We start from the raw sequence: 14,943 nt of genomic DNA, 5'->3' as shown, positions 1-14,943 counted from the left end.
TTCTCTTGCCTCAGCCTCCCAAGTAGCTGGGACTATAGGCACCCGCCACAACACCCAGCTATTTGTTTTTGGGGGTTTTTTTGTTTAGCAGGCCCAGGCTGGGTTCGAACCCACAAGTCCCAAAGCATGTGGCCAGCACCCTAACCATTGAGCTATGGGTGCCCAGCCAACTCTGAGGAATCTTAAGCTCAGGGGATTCAGAGTGCCAATAGAAGGCACAAAGCATCTGTCTGTCACTGGTGAAGATGGAGTTACTGGTTGTTTTGGGGAGGCTTTCTGGAGGAGAAGTAGACTCACATCTACTGCCCAGCCATTTCCAGGAAATACTTGGGCACAAAGCTAGAGGCAATTAAAAGGCACACTAACCATTCAAGTCTGCAGCTGTTGCTGGGACTGTCTGCTCCACACCTGGGCTGGAATGTCAGGGGCTCCAGGGCAGGTCTGCCTCCACTCCTCAAACACAACCCAGTCCTGAGTGTCCAGCAGGGAGCCCTGCCCATCTGGCCATTTGCCATAATCCCCCACCCTGCCAGGGTTTTGACACCTGCTCCCCAGTGTCTCAAAACATCCTCTCTCCAGACTGACAGGCTGCTGGGAGTTGGATTTGCCTCTAAGTAGGGCGACAGCCTCTCTCCCTCTGCACATGCCCTTTTCCCAGGAGTCCCAAGACTCAGCACAGCCTTCCAGGGATGCTGATGACATCCACTGGCAGAACACTGGGCCCCATGACCCTGTCCACACAGCCCTTAAGACTGTCCACCAAGCATGGTCTGTTACTTACATCAGAATCACCTGAAAAACAAGTTAAAATGGTTGGTTGCTGGGCTGGCCTACAGAATCTGAATCTTTGTGGAAGGTGGGAATGAGGAGGGAGGGGCGATGCCTGGCCTGGGAATCTGCACCTTAATATATTCCCTTGGCAATTCTGATGCAACTAGAAGTTTGAGAACCATTGCCCTGCAGTGTCCCTGGTCTGCCTCTACTCATTTCTGCAACCAACCTGACAGCTGTTACAGCTGTATATGTGGACGGACACAGTTAATCTGATTTCCTGTCTGGCAGCTGTGTAGCAGCTGAGGGTCTCAAAAACAAGAGAGGATGAGGTAGGAGGGGATGGGGCAGGGGGAGGTTGTCTATAGTAGGGGGGTGGGTGTTCAACTAGGCTCCTGAGCCCTCTTCTCCCCTGTGGCTGAAATCCCTACAGAGAGGGAAAATGCTGACCAAGTGGTCTCAAGTATTTATAGAAAACAAAGCCTCAGCTCAGTGCCTATAGCTCAGTGGTTAGGGAGCTGGCCACATACACAGAGGCTGGCAGGTTCAAACCTGGCCTGGGCCTGCTAAACAACAACAACTGCAAGAAAAAAATAGTCGGGCGTTATGGTGGGTATAGTCCCAGCTACTTGGGAGGCTGAGGCAAAAGAATTGCTTAAGCCCAAGAGTTTGAGGTTGTGAGCTGTGACACTACAGCACTCTACTGAGGATGACACAGTGAGACTCTGCCTTCAAAAAAAAAAAAAAAAGCAAGCCTTTTCTCAGAGACCCTAGGAGCTCCCCTAATATCATCATAGTCCCTATTCTCTAAGAACACAAACTTTGAAGGCATACAGATAGGCCCACCACATGAGGTTGTGCAAGGGCGAGGTGGGGCTGAAATCTAACCTACCCTCCAATTACTAAGCCATGCACAGTGGCATGAGAATGTATGAACTGGGAAGGCCACCTTTTAAAAAGGTGCACAGATGAAGTAGATTAGCAATGGCCCTACACAGAGACCTGAGTTCAAATTCCAGCTCTCACTTACTCTGTGGCCTTGGACAAGTTCCTTAACCTCTCTGGTCCTCAACTATGGCTAAACTATGGCTATTAAGAACTTCTAAATTATGGCTATTAATACCTTCCTAAAAGAGATAATAAGGCAAGGAAAGAACCTGATACCCTTGTCACTTAGCACATTATAATATTAGTTCCCCTCCTACAGCCCAGTCTCGCCCTTCCTACCTTCCCAGCACCCCTGCATCTACACAGCTACAAACACAGCAGAGCTCAGAATGGTCTGAAGAGCATGAATAAGAATACCCACAGGTGGCCCAGCGCCTGTAGCTCAGCGGCTAGGGCACCAGACATATACACCAGAGCTGGTGGGTTCAAACCCAGCCTGGGCCTGCCAAACAACAATGACAACTACAACAAAAAAATAGCCAGGCATTGTGGTGGGCGCCTGTAGTCCCAGCTGCTTGGGAGGCTGAGGCAAGAGAATCACTTAAGCCCAAGAGTTTGAGGTTGCTGTGAGCTGTGACGCCATAGCACTCTACCAAGGGCGACATAGTGAGACTCTGTCTCAAAAAAAAGAATATCCATGGATGCCAGGTATGATGGCTCATGCCTATAAACCCTGGCACTCTGGGAGGCTGAGACAGGTGGAATGCTTGAGTTCAGGAGTTCAATACCAGCCTCAGCAAGATTGAGACTCCATCTCTAAAAATAGTGGGGTATTGTGGTGGGTGCCTGTAATCCCAGCTACTTGGGAGGCTGAGGCAAAAAAATTGCTTGAGGCCTAGAGTGTGAGGTTGCTATAAGTTGTGACACCACAGCACTCTACCCAGGTGACAAAATAAGACTGTCTCAGAAAAAAAAAGAATATCCAGGGAATATCCAAAGGAAAATCTGAACACCATGGCACTTTCCAAATTCCCCAACATTCCTTCCTGGCACAAGCAGTATTCACACCTTCCCTCAATGGGAAAGGGAGACTCCTCTTCTGTGCCTTCTCATAAAGTCTTATACACTGCCCAGGCATCAGCTCTACCCAGTGCAGGACAGAGGGGATCCAGGGCCCACTGAAGGGAGGCAGAGAGTTCCCCCGTTTTGTGTCCTGGGAAATCCCACACCACAGCTCAAACTCCCAGGCTTCCCAAGCCAGAACCAGGATTGGATGATGATGATGCCCACTGTACACTGGGCTGTGGCAGGGTACCCAGGCAGAGATATCGTCCATCAAAGAAGACCTCTGATGGACACTAGCAGAATTTGAAATGTATCCCCTCCTCAAGCAGGAACAGCAGAGAGTACCTTTATCCCTCATGGGCTCAGGTGGCTAAGGCTCTGGCTCATCCTTAGGGATGACTCACTATAGTTGCCCCTACTTACCCAGAGATCCAAACCCCAAAACAGAGCCCAGGAATCCTGCCAGTCAGCAGTCCTGGACTCCAACCCCCCCCCCCCCCCCGCCAACATTCATTCATCCATGTGCCAGGCACTGTGCTGGGTACTGTGCAATCACAGCAAACAAGATAGCCAGAGAGCAAAGACTACCCTAAAAGAGGGTTCTAAACACTTGCTACTAAAGATGGCAGGTGGGCACCACCCTAGAAAGCCCCTTTCTTTAATCCCTTAGGCTGGGAAGGACTGTGAGACACTATCCAAGAAAGCATCCCTGGACACCTGCTTTTTCAGCCACAGGCTTTTGCATCCTGTCTGGAGATGGATCAAGAGATGGAGAGAGGGGGTAGGGAGGAAAACACCAGGCTGCCTGGGCCCTCATGGCCATGTTTATCTGGGGTGGATTTTTTTTTAACCCAAAGGTTAAAGTGTTTCTATTTGAAACATCTATTTACATTCCAGAGTCCAAAAAAAAAAGGCAGCCGAGCTCCAGGCCTATATCTGTCCCTAGCCGCGTCACAGACACAGCATCAGAGCTGCGCAGGGGGAACATTCTTAGCCCTCTCTCCGAGCCGCTGAGGTGACTCACACCTCCCTCTTGCCAGCATGGACCAAGCCACTGTTCAGAAGGCCAGGCCTTGGGGGTTGGAGGATGGAGGTGGGGAGACAGAGATCTGGAGAGAGTGGCTAGAGGTCTAGGCAGGGACAGGCAGGCTTAGGGAAGGGGTAGAGCAGCAGGGGGTCCCAGTGTGCAACGTTTCTGGGGTTTAATATGAAAGGAGGCGAGTGAACAAGCTGAGGAGAAAACTTCAGGCCAATAGCTGGCTACTGCTGGTAGGCAAGGGGCAGGGAGACAGGCAGGATAGGTGGACTAATATGCTAAACATAGTAGAGCTGCCCCAAGTAGGTGCTCTATACAGCCATTTCTTTGCTTCCCAAAAGAATACCTTGCATCCCAGAGGCTATGGGATAGGGGCCAGCAGGCAGGGTCTCTTGCTGGAACTGCAGACTCAACTAGACCAGGGCACAGACCTGCCCTCTCTGTTTCTACCCCATCCCTGAGTACATGCATGGATACACTGCAGGGCTGGTCCCCAGGGTTATGTCCCATCGCCACAAACTGTATGAGTACCCTGCAGGACTGGTCTCTAAGGCTATGAGCCTTTGCTACAACACTGCATGAGCATCCCTGCCCAGGCAGGCAACAGGCCTATTCCAAGGATTTCCCAAATCTTCCCAAAATGTTCACTCTCTGACACGTCTAAGTCCCACTACAATCTGGACAGTCAGAGCCAAATCATAGGTACCCACAGAGGCACACAGCTCCCACCTTCCAATCGAAGCTTGGGGTAGCACCCATGTATCCAGAAGCAAGGACTCCCCATACACACATACTCCAGTGCCAAGCCGCTGCCAGGAGGGGCCAAGAGGGCACCAGTCCAGCAGGCCCCTCCCTGGAGGAAGCATCCTGTGGTGCCGGCCTGGTGGGGAGGCTGTGCCAGAAAAGCCTGATGCTGCCAACAGGAGTAAGGGAAGGAGTGGCTTAGCCATGGGGGACACCACCCCCAGCCAAGGGCCAAAAAAGTCCTTGCCAAGAAGATGGCAGGATTAGGGGGTCCTCAAGCTCATCAGAACCAGAGCAATACTCCTCCATGTTTGGTGGAATGAACCAAGGCCTGGGGAGGGGAGAGGCAGAGGGGAGCCAGGGCCTAAGGTGGCCAAGCCCCTCAACATTCCAGCTTCTAGCTGCCTAACTTGACCACAGGGGCATCAAGCTCTTCCCTTAGTGTCTGATTCTCAGGACAGTCCTGACTATGGACTTGTGGAAGTCACAGCACTAGACCCTCTACCTCCAAGACCAAGCCTGAAGAGCTGGGGTAATCACTATTCTTGAGGACACCCAGCAATGCATGGAGGCAGGTCACTGACCCACTTCCTCCCCTCTGACCACAGTGCCAACTAGGCCAGGATCCTCTAGTAACCCCCAACCCCCTGCAGCTACTGTCAACCTGTCTGGGGCCACAGGACTTAGAAGAGATGCAGCAAAGTGCAGCTGAGAGGTATGGAGGAGGGCAGGCTCTAAGCAATGAGAGCAGGGGCATCAGGCAGATAAGCCCACCTCTGAGCAGGGTTCCCCTAACCTTGCATATTCTCAACAAAGCCCTCAAGAAAGATCTGAAAAGGAATCTATCTGGCCAAGGCTTAGAGCCAGATACTCAGCCCCAGAGACAAAAATGCCCAACAGTAGAGGGCAGGCGGGGACATGGAGGCACTTACCTGCCACAGGGATGCTGTGCAGAGGAGTCCGTGGCAGGATTTCCAAGGATGGTTCCCGGCCTGACATCCCATCTGCTGAGAAACAGGATTCTGTCTCATAGATGGTCTGCAGCATCTCCACTAGCCCCTGAGCCTTGGGTACCAGCAGCATGCCAGGGAGGGGCCGCCTGAGGCGGGGCGCTGACCAAGGGAAGGTGGTCGGGAGAGCCTGCACAGCTCAGGGGGCTCCCTCAGGCCACTGCCGCTGGGACCCGCACTGTGGGGAGGCGCCCCATCCGGCTAGGCGCTCCAGGAGGCAGGAGAGCAGGAGGCGCTGGAGCTGCAGGCCTAGCTCTCTTATAGAGGGGCCTCCAGGCACTAGCCTGTCCTTGGTTCCTGGGAGCTGGGGTATGGCTAAGCACTCGGGACAGGAAGAGAGGAGCTCAGCGGGCAGGCGGGCTCTCTGTGTTCCCTCCCAGCCCTGGGTGACAGCTCTGGGCCCGGCTCCCTGCTCCTCCTTCCCGAATGAGCCGCCGGCAGCTGGCAGGAGACAGAAATAGCAGTTGGGGGAGGGCCCTGTCTATAAATAGGTGGAGCATGCTCAGGGAGCCGCGGGCGGCTGCCAGGAGGCCCCATGGGGGGGGGGGCGCGTTCTACCCCTGGAGGAAGCGCCAGGCGAGGGGGATGGGAAAGGGGAGGGCCTGCACTCAGGGCCAAGGCCACAGAGCTGGGTGGCCAGAGGCGGGCTGGGGAAAGGCACAGGCCAGGATACCCAATGCATCTGGGAGCAGCTCAGCTCCGGCTGCTACTCTTAGCAAGAGTGCAAGGGGCTGGAAACTAAGAAGCCAGACTTGATCCTCTGTCGTCCCTCTTGCCATCCAGAGCAGGTAAAGGAATCAAAGGGTCTGGGAGAAGCTGGCAGACACCTGGCCTAATCTTGTACCTTCCCTGGAGTCCTTCTAACAGTCCCATGGAGGTCTGCTTAACTTCTGTCCTCCCGCAGAGTTGAGAGGTGCCACCCCATGCCCTCAACCAGCCAGAAGACCCCTGAACAGTAGAAATGGCAGCTCCCTCCTGCCCACTCTGGGATGTTGCCTCCCAGGGCTACTCAGCTTCTTTCCAGTTGCCAGGGAGATGTCCCATGCAGGCCTGGCCACAGCCCAGGGAAGGGGACCAGAGAGCACCTGTCCATTCTCAAGAGCACAGGTAACTCTTCCCTGACAATGTGCCAAATGCAGTACTAAGAACATACACACATCACCTCATTTATTCTGCGTGATGACCTCAGAAGATAGGTACAGATAGGGAAACTGAGACTCAGAGAAATGAAGTCACCTGCCCTAGGTAGTATGGCTGCTCACATGGTAAGACTGGGATATCTGAGGCTCAAGTCTGAGCTCCAACCACCACTCTCCTACCTTCCATGCAAGAGAGTGCATGAAGCTGCCCCAGGCGCAGGTATAATAACCCCCAGTGCCTGAGTAGGAACAGACTTGAGAGTGGAGCCCCTCCAAGAAGAGCAGAGAGCCTATCAGCACCTGGCCCTTCCCAGCAGCTTCGTGCCCGGCAGAACACCTGCTCCTTGAGCCCTACTGAGCCCTAAGGCTAGTACACCACAGGGACTGGTGCCACTCGCCTGTCCTCCCCACCATTGGCCTGCTTCTGCCTCTCAGGCTGTGCCTCCCACCATCACAGAGATCCTACTTGGCCCTTTGACCTCACTGGAGCCTTTTAATAGCCTGGTTATTCCTAGGTCTGGGTCCCCCTCCCCCTTCCTGATGTCACAGTTGCTATTTTGGTGCCATTCCTGGCCCCTCCTTGCCCCCTACTCCAGGCATGGAGCCAGGGACACCTGTCCTCTCGCTGTACTGGATGACCTCACCCTCCTGTCAGTGCCTGGGAGAAACTGGCCAACCAAGGACACGATGGCTGTAGTTTATGGAGCCCAATTTCCCAGCCAGCTTCTACCAGGCAGGGATGGCAAAGGGGTCTCCTGCCCTCAGGTGGAAAGTGGTAGGAACACATCTATAGAAAAGGTGGCAGAGATAGGCCTTCCCAGGCCCTAAACTGACAAAATGTGTATTTTGCCAGGAGGTCTCCAGTGTTGGACAAGAAACAAAACACAGGTCTGGGGCCATGGGTTCTCAGTCTCCAGAAAATAGGTAATGGAGCAGTACTCCCCCAGAAGCCTGGTGCTGGTGGACAACTAAGGGTAGGTCTGGGGACCTCCTTCACCAGTCTTTGCCCCAACCTCATTCTGGCCAGCAAGGCCCTCTCAAGGGGAAGGCAAGACAAGGGCCCATCAGCAGGTGATGGGCAGAGCACCTAAGGGAACCCAGACACCAGGAACAGTAGCCCCACCCAGCCCAGGACTCCACCCTCCCACGCTGGGAACAACCAGAAGGGCTGGCTTGCCCTGTCCTGGCTCTCTCTGTCTGCCCCAGGCATAGGTGAGTGTGGCAGGAGAAGAGGAAGTCATCACTTACCATGACTCAAAAGCAAGATCCCCAGAACCTGGAGCAGCCAGATGCCTATAGAAAGAGGCCTCCTGCTTAGGGAAGATAGGTATACCCAGGAGATGTGCATCCAAGAGACAGGCATCCAGAGGAGGTCAGAGTCAGGGACTCAGGGCCACTCCCAGTACCATTATGGCTTCCATGAAGTGGGGAGCAAAGCATCAGACACAGCCAGACAATCCTTAGTACAATTCCCAGAACCCATAAGAGAAGAGGCCTGGGGAGTGGACAAGTGTTTTTTTCCCCCCTGAAATTCAGGTGACATAACAAGGTCTTCCTAATGTCTAATCTCAGCCTATCCTATTGCCCCTCCCCTTGTAGTTCATTTCTCTTCTTCATCTCCTCTCACCTAGTGCTCTCATATTATCATCCCACAAACCATACAGAGCAGCCACCAAGCATGGGGCACATGAGCCTCATCTAGAGCCAGCACTGTCCTCCCCAGACCATGGTGACTCCATCCCCTCTCTCAGAGGCTAATACTGAGTCTAGAGGAGGGAGGAGTACAGTGCTATCTCCTTGGCTCTTCCAGCCTTCTAATTCCTAGCCCCAAAAGGCTGATATAGGGCCCTGACCCAAAGGAAGAAAGTAAAGTCTGCTTATACACGGTAAGAAAGCCAAGGGCCAGCCCAGGAGCAGCCCGGATAGAGTGTGTGATGCCAGCTGCCCTGGGCCCTGGAGATATCAGGCCTGCTGCCCTCTACTCCTTTCCTGCCCTTCGAGCCCAGTCATGCCAGAGCCCATCAACATGCCCAGGAGCTGCCATGCACCAGGTCCTAAGCCAGGTGTTGGCTGAACTCTCTCATTTAAAACCAAATCTAGGAAAAAGGTGAACACCTACTCTGGCATCTTCCACTTCCCCTCAGGGTTGGCCCTGCTCCTGTGCTGTCCCATTCTAAGCTTTCAAGTTGTGTGGAATGATGGAGCAGGGAAGAGGAGGGGAGCAGATGCCCCCTTGTAGTGAGCACAGAGGTATGCTAGGGGCACGTAGTGGAAAAGGGAGGCCAGAAGGCCACTTCTCAGACCCCTGTCCCCTGCCAGCACTCACCCACTTTCTTGCTGCCCGCCCTCCCCAGGGGCTTAAAGGTAGAACCTGAGGTGTGGAAGGAGGACGCTGAGGTTCCAGGCTCCATGCCACACCCATGCCCCAGTTTCTCTGGTCACCTAGAAAGGAGGGGGCAGCTGCCCTCCCTCCTGGGAAAGGGAAGGAGAGAAAGTGCAGAGGGTTTGGGAGGTGTTGGGCGGGCAGGTGTTGTCATGAGGCTGTGTGGGTGCCACCCACGCTGGTATAAGAAAGCACCTTCTCTAAGGGCCCCACCGCCAACCAGACTAGCTTGCATGATAGGCCTTGCTCTTGTCTTCTCCTCTAGGCAAGAGCACAGAGGACAGGATATGAACCACAGCGGGCCTGGGTCCCAGGTCCGAGGGCAGCTTCCCCAACCTGGTAGGGCCAAGCCTAGGCCAGGGCAGATTCTGTAAGTCATTCAACCCCACTGAAGAGAACATGCAGAAATAATCAGTTCCAGAAAATGAAAGAAAAGCCTTAAAATCCTTGAGCCCCCATTTGCCTACAGAGAAGGCAGAGACCAGGGAAAGGCCTTCTCAGGGAAGCAAGCAGCCCCATCAATGGCCTTGGCCCATACTTTCAGGACTGTACAAGAGGTAAATAAGGTCAAATGCTGGTAATCAGCCCACCCCAGAGATAAGTGGTTCAGTTCCCACCTCTTAGGGCGGTGGGCCCCAGAAGGAAATTGCTTGGAAGTCTCCATCTATTGCCCTTCACCAGCACTCTCTCTTACTAATTTGTTTGCTGTGAGGACAAGGATGGACCATCTCATATTTTCCTTTTCTTTTTTTTTTAAAGACAGTCTCACTTTATCACCCTTGGTAGAGTGCCGTGGTGTCACAGCTCACAGCAACCTCCAACTCCTGGGCTTACATGAGTAAGCCTCTTGCCTCAGCCTCCTGAGTAGTTGGGACTACAGTAGCCACAATGCCCAGCTATTTTTTTTTTGTTGCAGTTTGGCTGGGGCCAGGTTTGAACTCACCACCCTCAGTATATGGAGCCAGCACCCTACCCACTGAGCCACAGGCATTGCCCACCATCTCATATTTTCTTCTGTTCCCCTATAGACCAAGCCTGTTGGTAATACTGAGCAAGAATTGCCAAACAGAACAACTCCTGTGCTCAAAGAAATTGGAGGGAATGACAGAAAACTCTCTGTGCCTTACCCAGCCCTGCTTTTCTGTGCCTAGAGACAGAAGAGCCAGTGTTTGGGTAAGCAAGGAGAGGATAGGAGGTGCTCAGGGCTGGGGGACACAAGACCTGAGGACTAACCATTCCTCTCTGTCCCACTTCTATCCCCTGCCCTGTGGCCCCATACCTTTCCTTCTTGTGGCTCTCTGCAGAGTGTCCACAGGGAAGTAGACACCCACATGCTCTGCCTACAATTCGTGGTTTCATTTTACTTCCGCGGAGTCCCAAGGCACGTGGTTTCCAGGCTTCTGCCAGGTGCTGGGCACCCGCAGCCCCAGCCCAGATGCCAGCCTGATCTCTGGGAATAGCAGATGCTGGGTGCCTCAAAGAGGAAGAGCTGGCTGTGTCCCTGTCCCAGGGCAACTAGAACCCCACATCTGGAAGAGCCAGTCCCAGAACCCCAGGAACATTTTGTGGGAAGGACCGCCAAGGGATGGTCCCACACAGTGATCCCAGTTCTGAAGCCTCTCAACAGTCCTAAAATGAGGTTCCCAATCCCTGGCCTCCTTCTTCATTCATTTCCCCCCTCCCCAACACAGACCAGGCAGCATCTCCCCCTGCGGGGGCGCTGGAAAGCCTGCCAGGAGGCACGGCCTATGCCACATGCCTCTTCTGCCACCTATGCTGGTGGCCACCTCCAGCTCCTGCCACATCCTGCCAGCTCCAGCAGAAGTAGCTACAAAGGAAACTTAGACCAACAGTGTCTATAAAGACAACCCAATAACTTTAGTTAGTCTGGGTTAATTATTATAACCTTTCACCACAAGAGAAAGAACCTCAAAGCTAGGAAACATCCTTCCCAAGCCACTATAGATGCCTCTGAGCAGCTTCTATTCCCTTGGCCAAAAGTTAGACCCCAGCCCCACGACTGGAGATGGCTCTGAGACAGGTCAATGCCTCAGCTCAGAAGAAAGGAGCTGCTGGCACTCCTGCCAGACACAACCAACCACCCTGGAGCAGTGCCCAACTGAGATGTACAAGGCACTGATGAACACCCACCAGGCTTATCCTTTCCCTTTGCCAAACCAACCTTAGAGGAGGAATCAGGAAGACAGAGCTGGACAACCCACCTGGCCCAGCCCCTATATGTTGAATGAAGGGAGGGACATAGGCAGAAGGATCTGAGGGGAACCACAAACCTTCAGGAGGGATGATGGGGAACCAAATGGGGCTGGGGAAGTGAAGCACCTCCCTGATGCTGTTTCTGTACATCCTGCAAATGGGTTTTCATCCTGGGCCCTAGTTTCCCTCTCTTTAAAAGAAGGAATGTCCATCCACCTCTATAGAAAAAGAAGTGGGGGATATGATGGGCCACAGAGGGTTAAAGTTGAGCAAGATGGACTGAACCAAGACTTTGCAGAAGGAGACAGCCAAAGAGAGAAGCAGTCATAACTTTGACCACAGTGTTCCAGGACCCTCTTGGAGAACTCCTGAGGGTCCAGCTTAGGCCAGCTAGACATATTCTCATGGGCACATGTCCAGATCCACCCTACAACTGCCTGGAGTCCCACATTTAGACTATTATGATACCACCGGGCTGGGTCCTAAGAGCAGATGGAAGTAGGAAATTATAGAGAAAAAGACCCCAAGTTAAGAATCTACCATGTCTAGGACCCAAGAGGAAGATGGGTAGTCTTTCTGGACTCCAAGAGAGCCAAGACTCCTCTACACACACACTTCCCAGACTCCCACCCAAGGCCATACATCCAAACACAGAGGCTAAGTCCCAGTCTCCACAAAGAAAAAAGTATGAAACACAGAGAAACATTCCACCAAGAAAAGAAGCCACCACCACAAAAAAGATGCTGCGCATTCAGCCACAGTAAAGAAACTCTTCCAACATCATCCCAGACTGCCCAGAGAGGTTCAGGGATATACATCCCCTCTCAGGCCTGCCTGGCTTGACTAACGGGCAGTCAATAGTAAGACTGCCAAATGGGCAGTCTTGATAACCAAAGACCCCCCAAGTGGAAAGGACAAGTGTGGGGGCAGAGTTGGACCCACACCCTCCCAGGGCCAGGCTGGACCATTAGTTCCCAGGTCTCCTCATGGTTTGCCTGTCCTTTTCTTGCAAAATTTCTCCATTCCTGACCCCTGTTCCACTTCAGCTCAGAAACTGAAGGTTGGCTCGCCTGGACTGCAAACCCACATGGCCCACTGCATCCACAGCTACCCCAGGGTGCTCTTCTCCAACCTCCCAGCTCTTACCCGACTCGTTGGGAGAGTTCATGCCGGCTCTGGGCCCGCAGGAAGCTGGCGTTGGGGGCTGGGACGGGAGGGGGTGGAGCTGCGGTGATGTCAAGAGAGACAGACGATAACACACAGACGGACGGGACGGGTGCCCGGGGCCGCCGTGCCTCTAATGCCCATCCGAGGCCATCCTTCGGGGCGAGGCAGTCAGGCACTCAGAACGGCATCCCTGGGGAGAGATGGAGCAGGGTTAGAGGCCCCTAACTTAGGAATCTGAGAGTCAAGGAGACCTTGGAGCTTGTCAGTTTATACCTGGATAAGAGAGAGAGGGACACCTGCCCAGGGGCACAGAGAAAATCGGTAGATCTGGATGAGATCCTTATTTCTTCTCTTACTAGTTGATGAGACTTCTAGTGCCTAAGGGATACGAAATGGCTATGGTGGCCACACCCAAACTCCTTTTCAGACAAGTGTCCGCTGTCTGGTATGAAGACCTCACAGACTTCCAAAGGTGCCTGGCTTGGGACTAGGTGTACACCAAAGGAGAAAGGGCAGGGAGGCTTCTGACCTCTATCCATGGCGGTGGGGAGATAAGGACTGATCTAGAGTCCCTGGATGAAGTCAAGAAAGAAACTGGTACCCCAGCCCCAGCAACCTAAGCTGGGGCTCCCAGGTGGAGACTCATCTTCTTCCCGCTTTCTGACCCTTGTACCACCCAACTTGGGAAGTGTGGTTTTGCTTCTGCTTTGGTCTCCCCCCATTCAACAACAGGCAAGGGCAAGGCAACAGCTTATTTTTCCAGGAAATGAGACAGTCAGTGCCCTCATCTCAGATCCAGCACACCCCTCAACCCCTGGCCTGGAGGCCCAGGGTTCGAGCCCAATGCTTGGTGTATGTTGTACAAGTCATGCTCTGTGTAAGGAGGTCTGGCCCAGGTACACTGAACCTACCCAGAGCAAGGGACACTTTTACCCAGTATGTACAAAAGCACCAAAAGGCCCAGCAGCAGCCCTGCTGAGGCCAGTATAGTAATGAAGGATACATTACAGGACCATGGGTTTGCCAACCTGTGTCTCCTCCTCCAGCCCTCCCTGCCCCAGCCCCACAGTTAGTCCTCAAGCCTCAGACACTATGCACAGCACCCACCTGGGCCCATCCCTAAACAGCCCACAATCCACCCCAGACATGATCTCATTCGTTTGCTTCCAAATGAAGGCAAGTCCTCCAATACCCAATGAAAGCAAGGCAGCAGGAAGCAATTGGGGGAGGCTGAGAGCTGCTGGATGTTTAAGCTCTAACTCTACTCCCCAGGCCTCAAACAGGCAATCAGCTCTGCCTCCAAGACAGCACCTTCCTGGAAGGATTAATTCTCAGTAAGCTTTGTATTCTCATCAAGGATTCCCAGGGGTGGGGTCCATTTGGAGTGGCAGGAACAAATGAACACACACACATATACACAGACATAGGAGAACTTGAGGTCCCAGGCTTAGTGCCTCCTGCTCTCACCCACAGGGTTTGGACTCTATGTCTGGCGAAAGATGAACTCAGACTGCAGCAGGTTGAGTTGAAGGGACAGAATTTCTCCCAACAGGCACAGGTGTGGGTAAGGCTACGCAGGGCTGGGGCCAAGCTCAGGAATGCAGCAGGTGGGGCTGCTAGTGTCCTGGCAGGGCCTGCGTGGGCAGGCAACTCAGCCCGTGCCCACACCAGAGCTGGCGCCCAGTCCTGTTCACACCCTTTTCCGTGGGCTGGGAACACAGGTTTAGAAATTCCCACGATTCCCAGCAGCCTAAGTAGCCCAGCCCATCTCCGTAGTGAGACGCACCTCGCAGCGCGCTCAGAAGGGGCAGAGCCCCATGGTACAAAAACTAGGTTAAGCTCAGCCCCCAGCCTCCATCATACTCATCCACCCATTCCCTGGGTCATTAAGATGCTGATCCTCACCCACTGGGGAGAAGAGGACAGCAGCTCCTTGAACTCATACTGGGCTCAGAGCTTGGTCACAATTTACTTCTCCCCACCCTATAGGATTCAGCAGGAGCCCGGAGACAGGTCCACCTGTAAAGAGTGTCTACTAATACGCCCATCAAGTCTCCGAAGTGAACAAAAGCCACCAGCTAGGGCCTCCCTGAGAAACAAAGCAGCATTCCCAGTCTGATCAGAACAGGCACAGATTCTTGTCTAGGGTGGGCATAAAGGGCAGCCTAACATATAAAACCTGAGCCTGTTTGCTCCCACCTCTGCCAGAGAAACTCATAGACTATTGTTATACCAGGTTCTCAATGGAGCTCCTGGATGACCAAACACATGGATGCCATACCAGTGAGCAGCCCAGCTTCCATGATGTCATACATAGGCAGACCCCCAAGGCCCTGCCCGCCCCCACCCTACAAAGAAGAATCTTCCAGACAGACCTCTACTCAACTCTAAGATCTAAACTCATCTCCCACCTCCAGCCAGCATAGCAGAGCAAGGAGAAAAGAGGAAAGCAATTGCGTCTTACTCTATAAGCTCATGGCTTAGCTAGAGGAGGTAGGGCAGAAACCCTAGGGAGACACCCCCCCC

The 14,943-nt window shown here is 53.4% G+C and overlaps 1 protein-coding gene across 6 annotated transcripts in view; it reads right to left on the bottom strand.

Moving 5' to 3' along the window:
* Positions 1-14,943, bottom strand: part of HDAC5 (histone deacetylase 5) — a 39,760-nt gene that overhangs the window by 21,109 nt on the left and 3,708 nt on the right. For 3 of the 6 annotated variants that reach the window (XM_012803116.2, XM_012803117.2, XM_023511011.1), the window contains exon 1: positions 5,437-6,048. In XM_012803116.2, coding sequence (XP_012658570.1) covers positions 5,437-5,587 — 151 coding nt within the window. In that variant the 5' untranslated portion in view covers positions 5,588-6,048. Of the gene's footprint in view, positions 1-5,436; positions 6,049-12,396; positions 12,608-14,943 lie in introns of those variants that run through there. The other 3 variants (XM_003786283.3, XM_023511012.1, XM_012803118.2) reach the window with 2 other exon arrangements.

The sequence above is a fragment of the Otolemur garnettii genome, unplaced genomic scaffold (assembly GCF_000181295.1).
Source record: "Otolemur garnettii isolate 467f Iridium unplaced genomic scaffold, OtoGar3 scaffold00018, whole genome shotgun sequence".
Taxonomy (NCBI): domain Eukaryota; kingdom Metazoa; phylum Chordata; class Mammalia; order Primates; family Galagidae; genus Otolemur; species Otolemur garnettii.
Note: the sequence above shows the minus strand (reverse complement) of the source record. Positions and strands in the feature narration are given on the sequence as shown.